General features: G+C 43.5%; 3 protein-coding genes across 3 annotated transcripts; 1 reads left to right on the forward strand and 2 right to left on the reverse strand.

The window, feature by feature from the left end:
• Nucleotides 1–3,024: 3,024 nt before the first annotated feature.
• On the forward strand, nt 3,025–11,708 carry LOC133924127 (chaperone protein ClpC1, chloroplastic). Its single transcript, XM_062369531.1, has 10 exons — nt 3,025–3,188; nt 3,827–4,434; nt 7,418–7,533; nt 7,617–7,739; nt 7,820–8,005; nt 8,563–8,778; nt 8,902–9,119; nt 9,678–9,753; nt 9,838–9,927; nt 10,174–11,708. Exons 2-10 carry the CDS (start codon nt 3,873–3,875, stop codon nt 11,350–11,352), a joined length of 2,766 nt encoding a protein of 921 aa, XP_062225515.1. The 5' UTR covers nt 3,025–3,188; nt 3,827–3,872; the 3' UTR covers nt 11,353–11,708.
• A 1,270-nt stretch (nt 11,709–12,978) lies between these two features.
• On the reverse strand, nt 12,979–15,786 carry LOC133924128 (serine carboxypeptidase-like 45). Its single transcript, XM_062369532.1, has 9 exons — nt 15,507–15,786; nt 14,967–15,068; nt 14,715–14,810; nt 14,531–14,623; nt 14,363–14,442; nt 13,963–14,244; nt 13,751–13,872; nt 13,557–13,649; nt 12,979–13,424 (listed from the first exon to the last, which is right to left on the reverse strand). Exons 1-9 carry the CDS (start codon nt 15,757–15,759, stop codon nt 13,151–13,153), a joined length of 1,395 nt encoding a protein of 464 aa, XP_062225516.1. The 5' UTR covers nt 15,760–15,786; the 3' UTR covers nt 12,979–13,150.
• A 3,836-nt stretch (nt 15,787–19,622) lies between these two features.
• On the reverse strand, nt 19,623–20,468 carry LOC133925445 (uncharacterized). The gene is made up of 2 exons (XM_062371373.1): nt 20,178–20,468; nt 19,623–20,021 (listed from the first exon to the last, which is right to left on the reverse strand). The coding sequence occupies exons 1-2, from the start codon at nt 20,466–20,468 to the stop codon at nt 19,623–19,625; spliced, it is 690 nt and encodes a 229-aa protein (XP_062227357.1).
• Between the last annotated feature and the right edge of the window lie 2,498 nt (nt 20,469–22,966).

Here is a 22,966-nt window from a genome sequence, read left to right on the forward strand (position 1 = left end):
ACTCCTGGTGCGTGTGTCTTGATGAGTGAGTGTGTGGACTAGATGTCCGTGTGATGTGGTTCCTGGCTCGATCCGCCAGAAGCTGTGTGGTATTAGAGGTACACCAGATGTGATAAAAGGGACTGCGAAGTGAGGTATAGCCCCTCCCAGGACTGAAAACCCCCAGATACAACTTGTTACCCTGGTTTTGGTTTTAAAACTATTTCGACAGCTTTGCTATCAGGTCACCTTCTAATACGTTGGGGACTTGAGGTGATACTCAGTACCAACAGAAGATGCCTGAACCGTTTTACTTCTAAACCGTTTTAAAAGCTTTGTTATCAGGTCACCTTCTAACGTGTTGGGGACTTGAGGTGATACTCAGTACCAACAGAAGATGCCTGCCTTTGTTTTCAAAAGCTTTGTTACATTTATTTCAAAAAGGTTAACAATGGAGAATATAACTGGATACCTGCATAAAACCTGCTTTACGCTTAAAACTATACCGTAAAGCCTTATCCTTGAAATATTCATTATGCATCTATCAACCCCTTTGAAGTAGTATAGGACTTGTTGAGTACCTTCCGTACTCAGTCTTGTTGCTTTCAGATTGTTGAGTTGGAGATCAACCTCAACCCAGATGAAGTCGAAGAGAAGAAGTCTAAGGTCGCGTCCGCACCCGAGTTGCCTGTGGCATTGGGTTGCATCGTCGTTTCGCTCCGCTGCGCTGTAGGCTCTTCTGCCTGGCTGGTCTGCTGTGGATTCTTGTCCATCATACCATCTTTTCTCTTTTCAGGTATTTATTTTACTTATTTGTATTCGAAGTATGTATTTGATATCATTCTGTTGAATTCTGTGCGTATCAGCTACTTGATCCAGGGACTGATACAGGAGGCACAGGGGAACCCGGGATCGGGGTCCTGACACATGGCCTATGGGTTTCTTGGTTTGTGTAGTGGAATCAACTTGCTTGACTCCTTTTTAATAAATTTAAGGCACTTCTTGCCATTTACCACCACATGCTCATTTGGTTTTTTTTATACATATTAAACTCAAGCCCTCTCTTTTGCTAGTTGTCTTTGACCTCCCTGGTCTTATATAGGGTATCTTTGGATTTGTATATCTTGATACACCCATACTTGATCAAGATATTTAACCTCTTATTTTTTTATAATGCTTGCAAAGATTGAGCACTAGTGGAACAAGCATTGATATCAACATTATAGTATCGAGAGCAACCTTGACTAGTGGAAGCATTATAGAGCAATGTTACATCATTAGAGGAGGAAGTGCTATTCCTAAGGGCATTAAATTACACTCGAGCTTTATGAGTTTTATCCAAACAATTGACATTCTCTTGAAGTATGACATTGCTACCCTCTAGACTAGTAATAGGTTCATTGGTCAATCTTAATTGTTTGGTTAACTCCTCAACATTTCTCTTCTCTTTAGCAAAGAGCTTCTCGAGTTCAAGATTTCTCTCATTTTTAAGGATGAGCAAATCCTCTTGCTTCTCGAGAATTTACTCTTAACTCTCTATTGATTCCATTAGTTCTTTTATTTTAGTCATGATATTTTTACTTAGACCTTTTAGCAACGATTAGCAACCACTATCACCATCGTTATTACTATTTAGAAGCTTGTGTTGTGATTTTACCTTACGTTCTTTTGCCATAAGACATTTGGGAGTGACATCGTCGTCGCTCATGTCACTAAAAAAGTAAGCTTATCAGTGGAGTGGAGTGGAGAGGATGGTGATAGTGGCGACGCCTTCGTCATCGGAGTCGAGGTCGAAGTTGGAGTCCCACTCCTCTCCTGATGTGGGCTTGACCTGAATAGACCTTCTTGTGAGTGTTCTACTTGTCCTTCTTATAAGGCTTTCTTTTCTTCTCTTTCTTATCCTTGTTCTTTTTCTTGTTAGGACACTCGACGATGAAATGACCAACCTCGCTAGTAAGTCCTCTTGGATGGTCTTCTTTTGGACTTGTCTTTCTGTACTTGCTATAACCACTATTTTTCATGAATTTTTTGAACCTACTTACAAAGAAAGCAATTTTTCATCATCAGAGCTATGTTCTTAACTTGAGCTCGATTCTTCACTTTGTTTGATCTTACTTGTCTTCCATGCAACATCTTTAGTCTTAGAGGTTGAGTTTTGCTTGACAAGGTTCTTTACTTCATTTGCTTCCTCCTATATGAGCTCATGAGCAAGAATTCTTTCAAGCACATCAATTGGAGTGAGTCTCTTATAATCTCTTTTTTCGCAGATAAGTGTTACCAATATATGATTCCTTAGTGCGAAAGCTCTCAATAATCTTCTTATTACTTTGTTTCAAAGAAATGTTCCAAATAAGGGTCTGAAATCCCTCGTTTTCTTAGTTTATTGGGAGATTTGGAAGAAACGCAACACAGGGATTTATCAAAAAGTGAAGGATCCATTGCTCCACATTGCATACCATATTAAGGGCTCGTTTGGCAGGGCTCCAAATTCTCTCAGAAACGTTTCGGTTCAGATTCTCCCTAGAAACGTTTCTCTGGTGAATCACCCTCAATTTTCTGAAAGCGTTTGGCAGGGATTCTGGATTCGGATTCTTGAAGAAAAATGACCTGAGTGATTATTGAAATAGGTGAAACACCATTTTGGGTGATGAGAAACGTTTCAAGTGATTCAAGGTGAAACGTTTCACGTTTTGATGCGTTTGGCAGAGATTCTAGAGAATCAACAGAGAATCTGAAACGTTTCTTGCAACCAAACAGAGCCTAAAGAAGAGGCTGGCCTCTGGTGCTTAGCTGGAGTGTGGCACCTATGTCGCCTTTTTAGAGGAGAGTAGATCTTTATCGTGTTTGGGCCTTTTTTCTCCTCTTTTATGTTCATAATTCTTTCTTCTTATATGATCCTGTTTGGTAGATCTCTGGCATCCAGCTCTACATCTACAGTTGCAGCGCAAGTTCTAAGCTGAAGTCCGCCCCCTTGTATGAATTGGGCCAAATGGGCTGCAACGTGGGTTGAAGCGAAAAGAAAAGGAGAGTGGTTGCAGAAAATAAGGAAAGCCCGTTGGAATGACGTAAGACCAACTCGTCGCCTTATCTCCAGACCTCTCCCACTTTCGCGAGAGCTACCAACCATTCCTCCCCGTCTCCTAGGGTTCGCTCGCCTCGCCGGCGCAGGGGCGAGACGACGCCTCCGCCCACTCCGCCGCTTCCCGCGGGTAATCTCTCTGACCCTCCCCCCTCTCCCAGTCCCAGTCCCGTCGCGCGGTCTGTTTGTTTCGGTGGTGGTGGTGGGGGGGGGGGCGTCTCTTGGAATCAGTCCCCGTGGTACGTACGCGGGTGAACCCTGGGCTGGCCGCGCGGCGCATCTGCGGGCGCCTTTTCCAGTGGGTAGCCGCTGATAAGCTGCCGCGGCGTGGCTTTTGATATGCGTCGCCTAGGCTAGATGTTGCCCCTTTGAGGTGCTGCTGTGGATAATAGGATTTAGGTTGCGCCTTGTCGGTTGAACCGGCAACCTTACCGATGGATTTTGTTTTGTTCAAGTTATTATAGCTTAAAACTGATGGAGGGTAGTCAAATCGTTGTTCCATGATGAAGCGTGCGCCCCTGTATCAGCCCAGGAGGGCCGTTGAATCTGTTTTAGAGAATGTAATCTATTATATGCCTACAACAGTTTCAATTTGGGGTTGTCAGGTGTGGTTGCTAACTTGCTATGATATGTGATGGTTTCTCAATTATCATCAAATTCAAGTTTAGTCTCAAACTCATTACTGCTGTGGGAAGTAGTTGGCTTAACTGCATCTAGCTACATCCTGTGACATTTATAATTTACGTGGTTCCGTTCACAAATTTGCAGGGCTTGATAGTTACAGAGGCTCGGGATTGTCTTTGGCTAGTACAATATGGAGGGGGCTCTAGTTCAGTCTGCAATCATCCCGACCGCATACAGGAGCAGCTCTCGTCGGTTCCGCGTGGGCGCAAGGGCTAAAACAAATGCTACAATGGTGCGCAATATGCCGACACGGACCCTTACTCTTGGCGGCTTCCAAGGTCTGCGGCAGACAAATTTTCTGGACACGAGGTCCGTGATCAAGCGTGACTTTGGATCCATCGTAGCAAGTCAGATTGCACGGCCACGAGGGTCGGCGTCAAGAGGGGTGGTTCGGGCCATGTTTGAACGCTTCACTGAAAAAGCAATCAAGGTGATTATGCTTGCGCAGGAGGAGGCCAGACGTCTAGGCCACAACTTTGTTGGGACAGAACAAATTTTACTGGGCCTTATTGGTGAGGGCACTGGAATTGCAGCGAAGGTTCTCAAGTCTATGGGAATCAATCTTAAGGATGCCCGAGTGGAAGTTGAGAAGATCATTGGACGTGGTAGTGGGTTTGTGGCTGTTGAAATCCCATTCACGCCTCGTGCAAAGCGTGTATTGGAACTGTCACTTGAAGAAGCCCGCCAGCTAGGTATTACCTTCACATATCCACAATTTTTGCTAGTTTCTTGTTGTAATCTGGTGTCATTTACTTCGTTTGGTTGCTATGCCTTCGCCTATCACTTTCTCCATGCTTACTACTGTCTCCGGTCTTTGTTGGCACACCTAAATTTAGTTGAATCACTGTAAACTAGTTTTTCTTTTCCTGGTATGGTATCCTTTTCGCACTTTCTCATTTGTGCTGGACATGCAAAATGCTTAGTGTATGAAGGACTGGTCCTGACCTTTCGGGGGCCCTGGGGCGAGACAAAAATGGAGGCCCTATATTCAATAACAACGCCTTTTGTTTTTACCACAAAGTTGATGTTTAGTGCATCATGAGAACACATAAACTAAATGAAAATTTTAAAATTTTATCACCTTTACAAAATCAGTGCAAAACTATAGTAGAGTCGAATCAACTAAAGGAAATCTTACTAATCATCATGAACAGGTCGAATAAAGTTGTAACCCTAATCCACTTCTGTTGAACCCTCTCTCAACTAGTTAATCCTTATCGACATCTTTAGAACCAAAAGAAATCAAAAGTTACAAGGTCTTGTGTCTAATTTCTAGTGCTGATGCTACTTTGCAGTGGTATTTAACAGTGAAGCAAAGAAGGGAAAACCTAGAAAACGTACAGTGTATAAAATGCTTATATGCACACTTTTCAAGCAAATCTGTTGCAAGTTGATGGAATTAGAGGTGGTTGGCTCTTCATCACGGCTGCGAAGAGCGGCCTTTTTTTCCTTTTAAGGTGGGCAAAGATTGACACAAGTTTGGTTCGCTGCCACACTTTGCCAGACTTTCTCTGGCAGTTGTTTGGTCGCTGCCACAGTTTTGGCGTGCCATAGTTTTTCAGCTTTTGACCCCACCTGTCATAGACTAATTTCTTTGCAAAACTTTGCCTAAGGTGTGGCGAGCAATTTGTTCACCACACCTTAGGCATGATTTTGCCAAAGATGCGGTAATCGATGGTAGTGAACCAAACATGCCCTATGGGAAACAAGAGGAGCGTAGGCTCCAACATAGTTCCGTGAGAAGAAGAGCGAGGCACCGATGTGTTGTTTTCTGATTAGTGGTGGAATCTGAGGAATGAGACTAGGGTTCCAAAATTCGTTGAAAACCGGTCGAAATTGGCGATATTCAGTCAATTCGGTCTGCACCGCATTCTGAATTCGATCGGGTTTTGAATTTGAATTCAAAAAATAAAAAATAAAAAAATCACAAATTTTTTAAAAATACTAGAGATAATTCTAAGACCTTCTATGTTTTTTTTTTCAAAAGTAATGTCATTTGCATCATATTTCATGGAGAGGAAGTTTGAAAAAAAATGCTGAAATGGGCCATATGAACAGGATGATTTGCCCCATCACGTTAAGGAAAAGTTTAACATGCAAACACATATTTTTCTTGCGTAGGGTGTATCTTAAGAGGATCTTTAAATTTTGTTTCACTTGATTTAGAGTTTTATTAATTTCTCCATGTTTTTTACAAAGTCCAGAAGCATAAAGTGAACATTTTAAGAAACAACATTGTAATTAACTTTTTCATGTCTATCATTATTTTTCCTACATAAAGCATAGTATAAGTAAACTAACAAAAGTGGTTTCACTAATTTTGGAGGTGTGATGGGTTAGTTATGAATTAATCTAGTTGCAACATATTTTCACTAATTTTGCATGTTAAAATAACTATTTCATGAGTTCATGTATTTTTAAAAGACATAGGTTCTTGTAAGAAGACAAACAAAATTGGTTTCATTATTTTTGGATTAGCAAAGAATTAACTATGCATTTAACTAGGTTTAGCGAAAACATTTTCTCACAAAAATATTCAACTTTTTTATTAGTATAAATACTTTTATCATGTAGATCATGTTACAAGGAAACAAACAAAATTTGTTTCACTTGATTTGAAGCTCAGATGAATTATTTATTGATTTTACAAGGTTGAGCTATTTTTTTTGTTTTTCTGTTGAACTTCACTGGAATTCGAGAAATGCGCTTGACAAATCGGGAAATTTGACTAGTTTTCGACAAATTCGTTCAAAATGCGGAAAATTTGGCTAGTAAATCGGAGAATTCACTCGGTTTTTGGTGGAATTTGATCGGTTTTCGATTACTCGATTCAGTCAGTTTTTGTCTCCGATTTACAAATTTGACCAAGTAAATTTGTTCGAATTATTGCCAAATTTCGACCGAATTTTCTGGTTTTAGCGAATATCGTAAAATCGCTGGATCCCGGTTTTCAGGTGCCAAACAGTTTTGTAAACCTTTAATGAGACTTAACAGCCTGTGCTCCTAGAATCTTAGTTAACAATGTGGACTTGTATGGTCTCGGCTTTGAAAATTAGTGAGCTGGGAAAAATATTTGGCTGGCAGATGGCCCAGATACAAGCTATCCATGTATAGGACAGGCATATATGCATAGATGGGCTGGGCCCCCTTTACTTCTAGGAGCCCAGGGTGTTTGCCTCTGCTGCCCTGCCCCAGGGCCCGGCCTGACTCCTGAGTCTATGCTTGTTGAGAATGACGCATGATTGCATTTTGTGAATTGATCACTAACATGTATTGATATGTTTGAATCTGTCTAATTACTGATTCAGAATCCTACCAAGTTAAAGGGGCGACCACTATATCATGTGAGATTTGTGTAGAAAGCGGGCACCTTCATACTAAAATTTTAGTAGACACAGTAATGCCCTTTTGGTATATTACATTGCACTATAAGGTGCACATGTAAAAAGATAACTATTTGATCGTTCTTGAAGATGATTCTGAAATTTTTGTTATTTTTGAGCTCAGGTGAAACCTTGAGATCACATCAGATTTTCTTGTCCTTAGTACCAAAGACAGGGCCTGCTGCTTGGCTAGCCTTTTATTTCTGTTTATTTTCGAGTTTGAAATTTGTGCTGCTTTGCAAAAATGTGTGCATAATCTTTTCACTAATTTTCTGTAATGTTCATTCCTCAGGGCATAACTATATAGGATCTGAGCACTTACTCCTGGGTCTACTTCGTGAGGGTGAAGGTGTGGCGGCCCGTGTGCTTGAAAGCCTTGGTGCTGATCCAAACAACATCCGTACCCAGGCAATTCTCTTTTATTGTTGTTTTTTCTTAGCCAAATTATTATGTCAATTTATGCAGGATGTGATGTTTGACATGATGTGCAGGTAATAAGAATGGTTGGTGAAAGCACGGAAGCTGTCGGTGCTGGAGTTGGTGGGGGAAGCAGTGGCCAGAAGATGCCCACACTTGAAGAATATGGTACTAATTTGACAAAACTAGCAGAAGAGGTATGTCCTCTTTCCCCTTTGCACTTTTGTATAAGTAACTAGCAAAGACAAAAATAGTCTCACCATCTTTTTTTCTGCAGGGCAAATTGGATCCAGTTGTTGGTAGACAGGATCAAATTGAGCGTGTGACTCAGATTTTGGGCCGGCGGACAAAGAACAACCCCTGCCTGATTGGAGAGCCTGGTGTTGGCAAGACCGCTATTGCTGAGGGGCTTGCTCAACGTATTTCCAATGGGGATGTTCCAGAAACAATTGAAGGAAAGAAGGTTAGTTTAGACCGTCCTGTCACCTGTGTATTACAAATGTTTTTCTTTTTTCTTTTTATCTACTCTTGTGTAGATGAGTATCATTGCTATTCCATTGCTTCCAAGGTTTCCCCCGTTGTAGCTGAACTCATTTAATTCATTTTCAAAGGTAGCTTGTAATGAAGAAAATACCCCCTTTGCTGGGAAACTTTGTATGCAGCATGCCCAGGTTTATTTTGCGAATTTAATTTGCAACTATGGGCTGATGCCATTAGTGTGATTGCTGGGATCAGTACTGAGCTATTGATTTCTGATATCATCAAAGAAACTAAATTTATTTTCAAATTATAATCAGGGGTAGATCATGTCTTCCTAATTATCCTCATTTGTCTTCTGCCATTCTCTGATTAGGAATTAGGATTAGTGTGATTACTGGGATCAGTGTTGATGTCTGATTTTACCAGATGTAGGTGAAAAAGGAATTTATTTTCAAATTATGATCAGGGGTAAATCATGTGTTCGTAATTATCCTCATATTGTTCTGGAAAACTGACCAGTACTTCTTCCACTCTGGTTAGGTTATTACTCTTGACATGGGGCTCCTTGTTGCTGGTACAAAATACCGTGGAGAGTTTGAAGAAAGACTGAAGAAACTTATGGAGGAAATTAAGCAAAATGAGGACATTATTCTCTTTATTGATGAGGTGCACACATTGATCGGAGCTGGTGCAGCAGAAGGTGCAATTGATGCTGCTAATATTTTGAAACCAGCTCTTGCAAGAGGTGAACTCCAGGTATAGTTTGACTTTGCATTCTGTTGCTTCCAGCATGGAGAAAGTCCCAAGGACGTCATCTAGACTCCAGAATTTAGTTACTGCCCCTTATCCGCCCCACTTCTAATGTAGTACTCTCTTTAGTGCATTGGTGCCACAACACTGGATGAGTATAGGAAGCATATAGAGAAAGATCCTGCACTGGAGAGAAGGTTTCAACCAGTTAAGGTTCCTGAGCCGACTGTTGATGAAACAATACAGATCTTAAGAGGTCTTCGTGAGAGATATGAACTCCATCATAAGCTACGATATACCGATGATGCTTTAATTGCCGCCGCACAGTTGTCATATCAGTATATCAGGTTTGCAATGAATCATATGTTTAAGTAGCGCGTTATATATTTGCTGTAACTTTTACCTTTTTAAGTAGTCAGTCGGACTTGAAAGGTGTTGCTGACATAAAGTAGGAACACATGATTTGGTTCTTCATCATCAAATTGTTGATCACATTGCCCTGACAATTGTTAGGTTCATTGTGTGCGAGTGTTCCCTTCACTCCAGTTTTTTTTGCTAAAAAATGTGTACAAATGTCCAAAGTTGCATGATACTTGTTGTTTCACCCTTAATTCACGTGAGATGCATGGTGTCTAGGATCACTCCTAGAAGCAAAATGTTAATTCCAGTTATCTATTTTGAGATTTTCAGCAACTTCTGTTTGCCACCTTCTAGGTTCCACTTTTGATTCCTGGGCTAGCAAAGGGATATATGATTATAGCTGAACACAAAAGGAAATATAGTTTAGTCTGTTGAAAAAAAAACTATATTCTTCTCATAGAAATTTATATGAGGTTTACTTTGGCAATTAAGGCAATCATTGATTGTAATTTAACAAACTTTTATTGTTGTTGTTGATTCTTAAGTGACCGTTTCCTGCCTGACAAAGCTATTGACTTGATTGATGAAGCTGGATCCCGTGTTAGGCTGAGGCATGCCCAGGTACTAACTATGAATTCTTCAGACCCCAGACAATGTACTTCGTTGCATTGAGTCTTGTCTGAGTGTGATACCTTGATGTTACAGCTCCCTGATGAAGCCAAGGAGCTGGACAAAGAGCTCCGGCAGATAACCAAACAGAAGAACGAGGCTGTACGCAGCCAAGATTTTGAGAAGGTATGTTCAGAGTTTTAAAAAAAATCTCTTTATATAAAAAGGTTGCTAATGGCCTGCTTATTAAAGACGTGTCTTGCTTGGAAAGTTATAAATTGATCTGACCTTTCACTTTGCATTGGAAAATGCTCTGAATTCTATACAAAGGTTTCTAATGCAATCGGGATTTTTCTTGATCTTGAACCAATTCTACAGTCTGCAAAATATCTTCCATGTTATCTTATTATTACCATTGTTGTTTTTTGACAGGCTGGAGAATTAAGAGATCGGGAAATGGAGCTGAAGGCCCAAATTACAGCAATTATTGACAAAAGCAAGGAAATGATAAAAGCAGAGACTGAATCCGGTGAAGTTGGTCCTCTTGTCACAGAGGCAGACATTCAGCATATTGTCTCCTCTTGGACTGGAATACCTGTGGAGAAAGTCTCATCTGATGAGTCTGACCGCCTCCTTAAGATGGAGGAGACATTACATACACGTATAATTGGCCAGGATGAGGCAGTCAAAGCTATTAGCCGTGCTATCCGCCGTGCTCGTGTTGGCCTCAAGAATCCAAATCGACCAATTGCTAGCTTCATATTCTCTGGACCAACTGGTGTTGGCAAATCAGAATTAGCAAAGGCTCTGGCTGCCTACTACTTTGGGTCAGAGGAAGCCATGATCAGGCTTGACATGAGTGAGTTCATGGAGAGACATACGGTCTCCAAACTCATCGGATCACCTCCAGGTTATGTTGGTTACACTGAGGGAGGCCAACTGACGGAAGCAGTTCGTCGCCGCCCATACACGGTTGTTCTCTTTGATGAGATCGAAAAGGCACATCCAGATGTCTTCAACATGATGCTTCAGATCTTAGAAGATGGGAGGCTAACTGACAGCAAGGGCCGGACAGTTGATTTCAAGAACACACTGTTAATCATGACGTCGAATGTCGGAAGCAGTGTCATCGAGAAGGGAGGCCGCAAGATCGGATTCGACCTTGACTATGACGAGAAAGACACCAGTTACAACAGGATCAAGAGCCTGGTGACTGAGGAGTTGAAGCAGTACTTCCGGCCAGAGTTCTTGAACAGATTGGATGAAATGATTGTGTTCCGGCAGCTGACAAAGTTGGAGGTGAAGGAGATTGCTGATATTATGCTGAAAGAAGTGTTTAACAGGCTCAAGGCAAAGGACATTGATCTCCAGGTTACAGAGAGGTTCCGTGATAGGGTTGTTGATGAAGGTTACAATCCGAGCTATGGGGCCAGGCCTCTGCGACGTGCTATTATGAGGCTTTTGGAAGACAGTCTGGCTGAGAAGATGCTGGCTGGTGAGGTCAAAGAAGGCGATTCTGCTATTGTTGATGTGGATTCGGAAGGCAAGGTGATAGTCCTGAACGGTGGGAGTGGTGTTGCTGAGCCACTGGAACCTGCTCTCAGCGTCTAGGTGAGGCTGAAACCCTCGGTCTGGACTTTAGCATTCTTCACATCGCAGCGGGGATCCTCTTGAGTCATGATTATACAACACTAAAACTAGATAGGCATCGCTCACTCTTCCGTTCGGTGCTTCCTCTTTCCTTGATTGATTTCTTCCCATTGGAACTGAGGCAGTAGAAATGCTGTGGAAATGAATAGACAGACATATAAAGTGTATGCTTGATCGGTTGATTCAGCATTGCAGCAAGATATGTCTATCGCTGCGCTGTTGTACTTAACCTCCCAATCATGTACGAATATAAACTTCCAAGTCACAGATAACATTGCTGGATAATGCTACACAATGCTGGTTGTTCACAACGTTTACTCGACGATCGTAAACTTGGATACCTTTCTTTAACTAGTAGAGTAGTTTGTAACTATAGTCGTTATAGTGAATTGGTGATTGGCGTGCTGTTCTGATGTCCTGGGTGATCTGTTTTTCATTCATTGAAATGTACTGTGCGTGGTGGGTTCTTTTCTCCTCCATTTCCAATTCAGGTAACTATGTTTCTACCGTGCAACCGTCCACTACAGTGTGACACTGGCATGTGTAAAAAACATTCTCCCATAAAACATCGAATATTTTGCCAATTCCTTTCCAGGAAGGGGTTTACGAGTATTTCCAAAGCATCTCCACATCTGACAATACAATCTCCTCCCTTTCAAAGATTAGCAACTATACATGTTACACATGTGAAACTAATCTAGTATATCACATTTTGAAGAAAGTATAAAAACAAATAATAAAAAACTGAATTAATTTTTAGAATGTATGGAATATAAATATTAAATGTTTAAATATAGAAGGTAAATAATGAATGATCGATAGTATCTTTGAAAGGAAAATATGATTTAATTTTGTAGAGTAAACGTGTAATCAATTTAGGTGGACAGTGGAGATCGTTTGAATTTGTCATGATTAGGGTCGGATGAAAAGCTCGAAGCTCGCGAGTTAGCTCAACTCATACCAAGCTCGGCTCGACTTGTTCCAATATCTAATGAGCCGAGTAATGGTTTTAGCTCGTTTAAATAACAAACTAGCTCGCGAGCAAAACGAGTCAGTACCATTGTCTGCTTCATATCACTCACTTCTACTATGGTCATCAGTTTGCTTATTAGTTATCTTTATCTTTAATAGAGAGGCTTCTTAACAACTTACTTGGCATTCTATTTGTTAGCTCATCGTTATGATGCTATTATTATTATTTTTCTTCTTTCATTGATCATTTCTTTAGGCTATGCATGTAGACTGATGTATAAAAAACATTATTTTTTTTAGAAGAATATTTTGTTCCAGTAGCATAACATATATAGGTGAATCTGTTTGCTATTGTGCTGCATGTGAGTTTAAAAAACTTTCAGAAGAGATTTAGCTTACAACAATTATACCTCTGATTAAACTATGCAAAAAAATACTATACTTATAGATATCATTGCTATTGTTATATGATTTTATCGAATTTTTTTTATAAATATTTATATTCTTTTCATTCTAAGTAACAAGCTGCTAAAAAAAAGCAACGAGCTGCGCTGAGTCGAGTTGCCTTTTTTTTCTCATTATATTAAACGAGTCAAACGAGCTGAACCTAATCGAACCGAGCTAGCTCGTTATTTAGCCGTGTTAACTAATAAATTATATAGGAGTATAGAGATATCGTATCCGATTGCCACACATGCAAAGCCGCGCTAGCTGCATGCATTCAGTGATACAAGTGTACAGCATACACGAACAGGATGTCCGTCGATGCCAAGCGGCGCTAGCTTCATCACTCGAACGACTCCGGCAGCGGCCGGCCGGCGAGGAACGCCCTGAAGAGCCCCAGCGACCGCTCCGGCTGCGAGAATGGCACCTCGTGCGACGCGCCCCGCACGGTCGCGAAGGACAGCGCGCCGCCGCCGAACACCTGCGTCCACCCGCCGACCTGCTTCCCTTGGAACCACGCCCGGTACGGCGCCGTCGTGTTGAGCCGGAGCCTGCCTGCGAGCCGGCGCACCAGCGTCCGGCTGCCCGTCAGCGGGATCACCGAGTCCTGGTCGCCGCTGCAATAATGCACAGAAGAAACAGCAGATTTTGCAGCGTCAAGTTCTACTTGTCAACTTGTGCATTGCATGAACTGGAATGGAAATTCTGCACTATCGACGTAGCTGACAATCTGTTCTTCAGGTGATCACCTGTAAACAAGTACGGGAATGCCGGACTTCACGAGCGCGCCGACGATGTTGATGGTGGGGATCTGGAGGTCCAGTTGCTTGTACTCGAGAACACTGCTCAATTGGACCAAACATTGCGCTATATTAATCTTGCAGAGGTAATGCAGGTTGAAATAGAGTAACCGGAGAGCAAGTTCAGATAGAGTATTCTTCACCTGCTGCAGACCGTCCACCTCTGCACGCCGTTGAGCCGCGCGTGCATGGCCTCCTGCACGTCCTTCCGGTTCAGGTAGCTCATCGTCTCGTCCAACACGCACACGTCCAGCTCCCTGCTCGCCTGCCGCATGATGAACACAGTCACTCAGGAGTAGTCAGGGGCATGATGATACTCCTCCTTAAACGCAGCGAATGCTGCAATCCTGATTACCTGTGGAGTGAGGATTTTGGACTGCACCAGGACTGAAGAGATGCAGACGTCCAGGGTGACGTCGTACTTGTCGACGAACCTGCTGGTCTCCCTGGTCACCTGGCTCATTACCCTGTCACAGGCTGTGCTCAGGGAGCCGTGGTAGTACTCAGTGACATACCGTGAGTAGTTGCAGACCGTGGTGAAGATTTCGTAAGTCGAATCCGATATCAGGCCATGGGACCAGAAGAACTCAGCCCTCGAGTTGAAATCGGTAGAGAATTCGAGGACTGGATTACCCAGCTATCGCCGCGATGACGAAAAATGTAATAAGTACACTTTGGCTAGTTCCCTGAAACTATAACTGAATTGAGGTTTTGATAAATACTATAGTTTGGTAAGCTTGTCAGTAATTGCTTACAGCAATGCCTTTTAGATTGAACAGCTTCTCCTTCTTGTTGAACTCAACCATGCGCTGCGCTAATTGTGGAACATAGTGGCCTGAAACAATATCATGATAGTCACAAAATGAAAGGATAAATTCAGAATTGAAGCAACTACATGATGCTAGTGGAGAGAATAGCTTTACCAGCATAACTCTCTCCTGTAATGTACAAGTCCCTGCCCTTGTACTGTGGGAACTTGGCAAACCAGCCTTGCAAGAACTTCAAATTGTCTCTGGCTTCAGAAATTCAAAACCCCAACATAGAGAATTAGCTTGCAAGTTAATTCTACAGCAAATATGACATATAATTTGGCAAACATAAACTCACCTGTCATGCTGTCACCAACACCCTCATAGAAGGAAGGATCAGTGGAGTAGGAGAAGCCAACCCCTGCAGGGCTCTCCAAATACAGCATGTTGGCCTCTGAAAACAACGAACAGATACCAAAAATGAATTTAAGGCATCTTAGTCATCCGAACCTTTTTTTTTTCACCACAAAAAGGACCAACAGAAAAGGCAACATTGCACACCCAAAAGTTTGCTTTGTTGTAGTTACAACTAACTGCAAGAAACGCTCACCTTTGTTCCAGCTATACTCATTCCTGACTAGCACATTGCCACTAGTCCTGAATGGCCCATTCTCTGAGAATGCCCCCACTCCCACAGATGAACAGCCAGGCCCTACATTCACATGTATGGGTTTCAGAAGTTCAGAACCTCTCCCCGAGAAAAATATCGCATTAGTATCAGAACGCAAAACCCCAAAGAGAGTGGAAATTTGGTTCCATCCTATTCCCTCCCTGAAAGAGCTCAAGAATTGCTAGGAGGCCTTTGCTCTTCCTCATTGCAAAATTTCCATTTCACAGGATCAACTAACTCCTAAAAAACCATGGGGAAAAAAAAAATCCGAATTCTTTATTTTTGTTGGGGACTTGGGAAGCTGGGAGTAAGAGGTAAGCGCGTTAAAATATTTGGTCCCAGGTGCATTCACAAAGAAAATTGATCCCCATTTGTCACCAGGCCTTCTCAAATTATTCGTGGACGCTTGAACTCCCCAATGGGCAACAATGCACCTGCATGCACAGTGACAAAGCTCCTCAGCCGACAAGCTAAGTTTACCTCCGTTGAGCCAGAGCACGAGCGGCTTGGCGGCCGGATCCGCCTCCGCCTCGGCGAAGTAGTAGAGGAGCGACCGCTTCCTCGCGGCGTCCACCGTGACGTAGCCGGAGTACTGCGCGAAGCCCACCGGCGGCTGCCCCGGCAGGCCGCCGATCCTGTCCCCCGCCGCCGTCTCCGCGGAGGCGCAGCCATCGCCGAGCATTAGCACGAACACCACCGCTGCCGCGACGGCGGCCACCCTGCGCCCCTGCATGTTCTTGGCTCTTGCGGGGAGAGAGAGAGAGAGAGAGAGAGAGAGGGGAGAGCAGGGGGGTGAGTGAATGCTGCAGGGTGGTGGCTGTTGGATTTAATGGACACGTGACGTACTGGTTTGACGTGAAAAACCTTTCAATACACTTTAAACAAATCATGAAAGGCAATATTAACTACTCTATCCGTCCTAAAATATAATGTATTAGAATTTAAATTTTATAATATATATATTTTAATTATTAATTTATTTTATAATATATTATCAATTTCTACAAAATTAATATCGTATTAAAAGATCTATAAAATACATAGTTTATTTTATATTTTTTAACTTAATTATTTAAGGATAAATCTTTAGTTTATTTTTTAAATTTTTTGTAAATCTAATAACTAAAAATACAAAACTTGTATCCTAGGTACATGAATACATGGTAAAATAAATAGGTCTGACACGTGAACCATACTTCATGTTAGTCGCAAAAATAAAGATGATGCTTAGTGTTTGTTTGGCACTAATTTATACTGTAAATTTTGAGTTGACTGATGTGAGATATGGAATTTAAGCCATTAAAAGGAAAGAAATGGCGGTATTGCTTAGTGCCTCGTGCTCATGTCAGTTTCCATTATTCCATATGCCTTGCCTTGTGTAAATACATGGTTTCATCGAAAAGTTACTTTTAGACTAGTAAACAGTGATATTGAGAAAAATGGTAGGTGCACTCCAAGGTAAACATGTTTGTAGTGCGTCGCAACAAGCTGGTGTTACAAATGAAAATCATTCGGTTTAAACCCATTTCAAAATGTTAGGAATGCATTGGGAGCTAAAACTATAAGGTCCAAAGCAGACTGCTCCACGAATCCTTAAAACTTATTGTGCCATTTGGACTAAACATTTAGATCCTTCAATTTTGTATAGGTGAATCTCAAGAGACATGCCTACAAACATGTGAAGACTTTATTTTGATCCACAACATGACTTTATTATTGATTTGATATGATGAACACAAAGTCAAACATTATAAGTCGCATTGATACAAAATGTCATATGATATATAATTAGCATTTAGATACAGTTTGGACCATGACTCGTTAATACAACTACATGAGTTTAAATATGCTATTGCAGTTTACTTTGGTACTCTATAATATAAGAAGAATATTGCAGCAAACTGTAAACTCAACTCGAGGCGGTGAAGAATCGATCCAGTTTCCCTTAGGAAAGCTCAAGTGCCGAGTTTCACACACATAATTCGAAAAATATTCTCTGCACCCCTGCTGCACAGCATGAGTTCTGCAGCACCTGATGGATTCTCTCCACATGTACGAGGCACCCATCTTAAAGACACAGCCAAACCAGCCGAGGCTGCCACCGCTGAAGCCGGAGTCGCTTCCAGACCATCTAAGATCTTTCCCAACGGTTTTCTTCTCACTTCAAAATCCCTTTACGGAAGGATTTTCTTCCCAGATTCGTTCCATTCAGATTTTTGCACTCCAACAGCATTCTCTTCTCTTTTTATTTTCCCAACAGACTTCTAATATTCTATCATTCTTCGTAAATATCACCACCTTGCACGATACGGTGCACCGTGGTACTTGTACGCCGTACATGTTATTTTGGGGGACTAGAATGATCGCTGCGCATGGAACCCAATTTATTTCCACGTTGAAACTGTAAGCAAACGCTCAATGCCAGTACAGTTTCGCCCTTATCGTCATGGACAAGAATCTTGACCTGGTAGGCAGGAAGCACATGGGAGCTAGCTTCGTGGTCACGAGTCTTCCCATGGAAGGAATTGTACACGTGCCTGACTCCTTGCAGGGGAAGCTAGCCACTGGTTGCTTCCAGGAGAAGACTGGAGTCCCTATAAAAAGGGCTGGACTCCATACTTGAGAGGCACAATTGCCTTCGTATTTGACATCTACACAATGAGCTCATCAGAGTCTGAAGGTATGCTAATGTTCTCATCGGACTCGAGCGACGAAGAGGACGAATTGCTGCTGATGCTTGCCATCGAGTAGGAACATGCTGCATCCTAGGGTCGGAGCCGACAGCGTGGCTCCGTCCCTGGCCATGCGGTCATAGATCGTGGGCACCGAGAATGTGCTGCTAGGCTTTTCAGGGACTACTTTGCCGATAACTCAGTGTATGGTGATACATTGTTCCGTCGTAGGTAGACCATATTCGCTATGCAACACATATGCAAGTTGCGATCCATACTAACGATTGTTCACCCTATCAAGTTTCGGATGAGTCATCCATTGTTCTTGAGAATTGCCGCTGCTGTGGAGCACCATGGCCCATGGTTTTGGTAGAAGAGGGATGCAACCAGGAAGCTCGGCCTAAGCCCCCTACAAAAAATGACTACGGCCATCCGGCAACTAGCGTACGGAGTCAGTTCAGACACAGTGGATGCGTATGTTCGGATAAGGGGTAGCACAACGATGCTGGCCATGAGGAAGTTTGTCCACGCTATTGTCTTACTTTTTTCTGATGAATACCTCCGTGCTCCCACTGCAGAAGATACCGCTCAATTCTTGGCCGAAGGCGAGCGGAGAGGGTTCCCCTGGATGCTTGGGAGCATCGACTACATGCATTGGGTATGGAAGAACTGTCCGAAAGCGTGGCATGGCGCATATACCGGGCATACTCGCAAGCCATCCATAGATTTGGAGACGGTTGCGTCGTATGATCTATGGATATGGCATGCTTTCTTTGGAATGCCTGGTAGTCTAAACGATATAAATATTTTGCACCGTTCTAACATTTTCAGCAGGCTCACCGATGGGACTACGCCCTTTGTCTCATATACCGTTAACGGTAACAGGTATGACATGAGGTACTACCTAGGGGACGGAATTTACCCCAAATGGGCGACCATAGTGAAGCCAATTTCAGCACCAAGAGGAAACAAGAGAGTGCATTTCTCTGCCATGCAAGCAGCAGTTCGGAAAGATGTGGAACGTGCATTTAGTGTCCTGCAGTCGAGGTTTGCCATAATTCGCGGACCAGTAAGAGTTTGGGACCAAAGCAAGCTGCAGAACATAATGACTACATGTGTCATAATGAACAACATGATCATTGAGGATGGAAAGGGAGGTGCCGCTTCGAAGGAGGTGTTCAACTATATGGGTGAGAAAGCGACAGTGTGTCGAGATCCAGACCAAGCAATCCTCCAGTATGTCGAAGTCACTGAAGCCATCAGGAACCGAGCATTGCACCACCAATTGCGTGATGACCTGGTGCCTTTTTTGTCTTCATGGAGCACAGTAGATCTGTGAGAGCACATCTGGAGTCGTTTCGTGATCCATCGTGAAGTTGTGTGTCATTTATGTTGTTTTATTTTCCCCGAAGTTATCGTTTGTATCGTTGTATGTAGCATATATTGTATCGTTTTTGTTTACCATGTGTTGTGAGTCCTTGTGAGTCATGTTTGTAATTGTTGATCAATGAAACTCCGGTGCATTTGATAACTCATGATTTGCAAGCGATGAAAGTCCAGGCAATCCATGAAGACTCAACATCTACCATAGAGGAAAGTCCAGTGCATTTCATAGCTCGTGCTAAAACAACCTACAACCGAGCTTCTTCAAGTAGGATAGGATGTAGCGCCACATATTGTTCACATTGCACAAACATTACGGAAACAAAGTCTGGCAGGACATCAAAGTCCCAGGACATCAAATCATCGCCAACACAACAACACCAAATAGCAAAGAACAGAAACACGACCGCCTACAGGGTCTGCCCTCTACGACCTTCCACCTTGCCAGTATATCTTCCTGCCTCTTCCTATAATACTCTCGAAGGGGACCACTCACAGTGTCCAAGTTGACCTTCATTATACGCTCGTCTTGATCATTTACTCATACAGATGCCTGCAAGTGTATTACCGAAATCTGCTCCTTCTTCAACTCCACCATAACCTTCTTTGCTTCGCTAAGGTCAGCTAGGTGCCTTTCATACATCCTACCAGACACGGTAGCCAACGATGCAGTAGAAGGTGATTTGCGCGCACGGGCCGCTTTTGCTGTGTCCCGTCCAATAGGCCAAGGAAGCTCCGTCGATGCGTGCGAGGCCGCGTCATTCGCCACTTCATTGCATGCAGCTTGGCTGGATTGTGCATCCACCACATCTTGCATCTTTTGCGCCTTTGCGGACTCGTGGGCGTACCATTTCGGGTGGTCGACAAGCATGACCCAGCAGTGCGTGTATACAAAAGGCTTCCCCTCAATGCCCTTATATGCCGTGCATGCTCGAGCCATCTGCCAAAACAAGGAATGAGGTACATGTTACCAGGTGTTCCAAGTTTATACAATACAAAGGTCAGCAGGATAGTATGAGTTTACCTTATCACACTCGTTGGTCCCGCTACGATTGAGCTACTCAACCTTCCTCACATGCACCGCGAACTTGCTAACCGCATCCGTGATGAGCTTCATGTGGTTGATTAAAGCCTTATCGGACCTAGTCATCTTGGTTGGCTTCCTATATGTGTTGAAGTACTTGGCGATCCTTCCCCAATACATCTCCTTCGACTGATTTGTACCAACCACAGGATCCTGGCTAACGTTTAACCATGCCGACATGAGCAGCTCATCCTCTTCGTCTATCCACTTTGTTCGGTCAGTCTTTGGCTCCGCCTTCTTCTTCTTCTTGGATGTTACCTTCTTCCTACCCTTCTCCTCACTGGCCAAGCTGAATTGCCCCATCTCCTCATGCGGAATAGGACTGTCCGAAACATCAAACTATGACATGTCCGATGGCGGTGCCGTAGCTGAGTGACCCTGGCCCCCCATCTCCTGCCTCGGCCAAGTCATCCTATCAAACCATCCTGAAGCATACTCTCGTAAAATGGATACATAGTGTCCCTTCAAATCATTTACAACAGACATCAATAGTTTTGGAAATTAAAACCAAAAGCGTAGAACAAAACATCTGCAACATCATTTAAGCGAAGTGATACTGCATGGCACACAACACCTCATATTTCTTGCTGGGAAATATGAACTACAGAAGTGCCACCAAAACAGTGATACAAAAGTGCAATTCACTGTCAAGTCCTAACCAATTACTTCATCTTACTCACTATAAGACTAGTTCATACAGCTGATTAGAATAGTTGAGGTTTTCAGTACATGACAAAATCATAACCAATGCCCAGTTGAGGTTTTCATCACATGACAACATCATAACCAATGCCCAGTTCATAGTTGAAACAGTGCAGGAAGCTTCTTAGTTCATACATTGAAAACTAAAGCAGCTCATACAGCGCAAACCGACAACATTAACAAATAAAAGCATACAAGCATGAGCAACAATATTATGAACTAAGAACCTGGTCTCAACTAATCGACACCCTTTCACACCACATGTCCACTCCCAAGAAAGCAAATAGGCACATCTCCACTAAAATTAAGTCACACTTCTAAAACAAATCACTCAACCCGATTACAGCCCCCAGGAATGATCTGATTATTTGACACGACATCCTCTGTATTGCAACACATAACCTCATCCGTGCTCCATTTAGAAAGAAGGACACCGTCAGCGTCATTATTCATGGACCCCATGCTTCGTCTTCAACCGCCAAGCTGCTACTGTCCGGCAAATTAATAGGGTTGGCCACGACCGTATCGCGCAGTGCATCCTCCACTTGGAAAGCAAGCTGCCCCAAATCCGCCGCAATGGCGTTGACCTCTAGCAGTGCCATGTTCAGGTCCACAGCGGCCGGGGTGCTATTGAGACTCAAGTTTTCATTCACAACCTTCTTCAACGCAACAGCAGCCTCCTGTACATGGTCTTGCATCATCGACACAAGCGTGGCAAGCGCTACAGTGTCATCTACAACATGGAGCAGGGGATTCCATGAGCATGCAAGCCAAGTGACCCTACTTGCCGAGGTCATCGTCGCATGGTGGCGACGTCCACCCAGCCGCCCTAGGCCGACCAACCATTCCCTACCCAAGCCGAATGCCAAATCCATGACGAAGGCGACGCCAGCGCAACCCTCACCTCCCCACCCCTCCCCCACCCTCACCCCCCACCGCCGCCAGCACACGGGCTCCCCTAACCCGCACGAAAGGTCGCCCCCTCACCTTTCATCAGATCCATGTTTCCTTGTCCACACGCTCAGATCCGCAAGAGTTTGCTGAGAAAGTCGTACCTCTCGTCACCTGTAGTCGTCGCCAGCGCGTCGCCTCAGGGCAAGTCCCCACTTCCCTCCACGCACGCTGGATCTATCCTCCAGGAGCTAGAAGCCCTTGCCGCCTCCGCCACCCCCGTCCCGCGCTGTGCCGCCGCTGCCCCTCATCTCCACGAGGCCAACATCCGGACTCTTCCTCACTCCAGGTCTGCGCGAAGGGAAAGGAGAGAGGTTCCCACGGGTGAGGGAACCTCTCTCCTTTCTCATCCCGCGCCGTGCTGCGACGGGAATGCATTAGACGGTGATTTTCATTCCCGTTGAGGTTGTTTTCCCATCGCAAAGGGAATGCCGCCCAGGAGGGGAAGCCATTGGGGTTGGTCTAATCCACCTCGCGACACTCCTGGTCTCAACTCCCTTCCCCATCTGCTTGGCGGCTATTCTGATGACGAGAGCTCCAGGTGTGAACAAAAATCACTGAACAATAGACATATCATGACCCAAAGTTCATCTGGTGTGACATAAAATGAGAAATCAGGGTACGTTGAACTTTTCATGACCCAAGATTGGTTCTTATTTTTTCATCATGTACCACTTATTGCTTGTGGATGTCATGAAATTTTCTTGGATATCCCCAAAAGCCATTTTGATGATGAAAAGAAATAGAGTTTAACCAGTACTATACTGAGCATAAACCAATAAAATCTATGCAATCTTCTCCAAATACTAATGCCAATTTCCTGCTTGGTTGGCTCAACAGCAGCAACAACTTGCCCACCACCATCGACAAATATGCCCAATGCCGCTGCATGGGCCCCGCTGCTAAGCGACTGGTCCTGCTTGCCCTGCCACAAGCGGAGCAAGTAGATCTCAGCCTAATAACATTGAAAAAACACGTGCTCGCGCGCGTCAAGAAGTTGCACTGATTTTGATGGGGTCTGTAGGTGTATAAAATAGGGGATTTCTTTTTTAGGGTCCACACCAGCTAATATTAGTTTGAGAAGATTTTTTAGATTACGATTTCACCCCGTGACTAGTTTGCATCTTTGCGATCAGGATCCTTACCAC

Source organism: Phragmites australis, chromosome 7 (assembly GCF_958298935.1).
Source record: "Phragmites australis chromosome 7, lpPhrAust1.1, whole genome shotgun sequence".
Lineage (NCBI taxonomy): Eukaryota > Viridiplantae > Streptophyta > Magnoliopsida > Poales > Poaceae > Phragmites > Phragmites australis.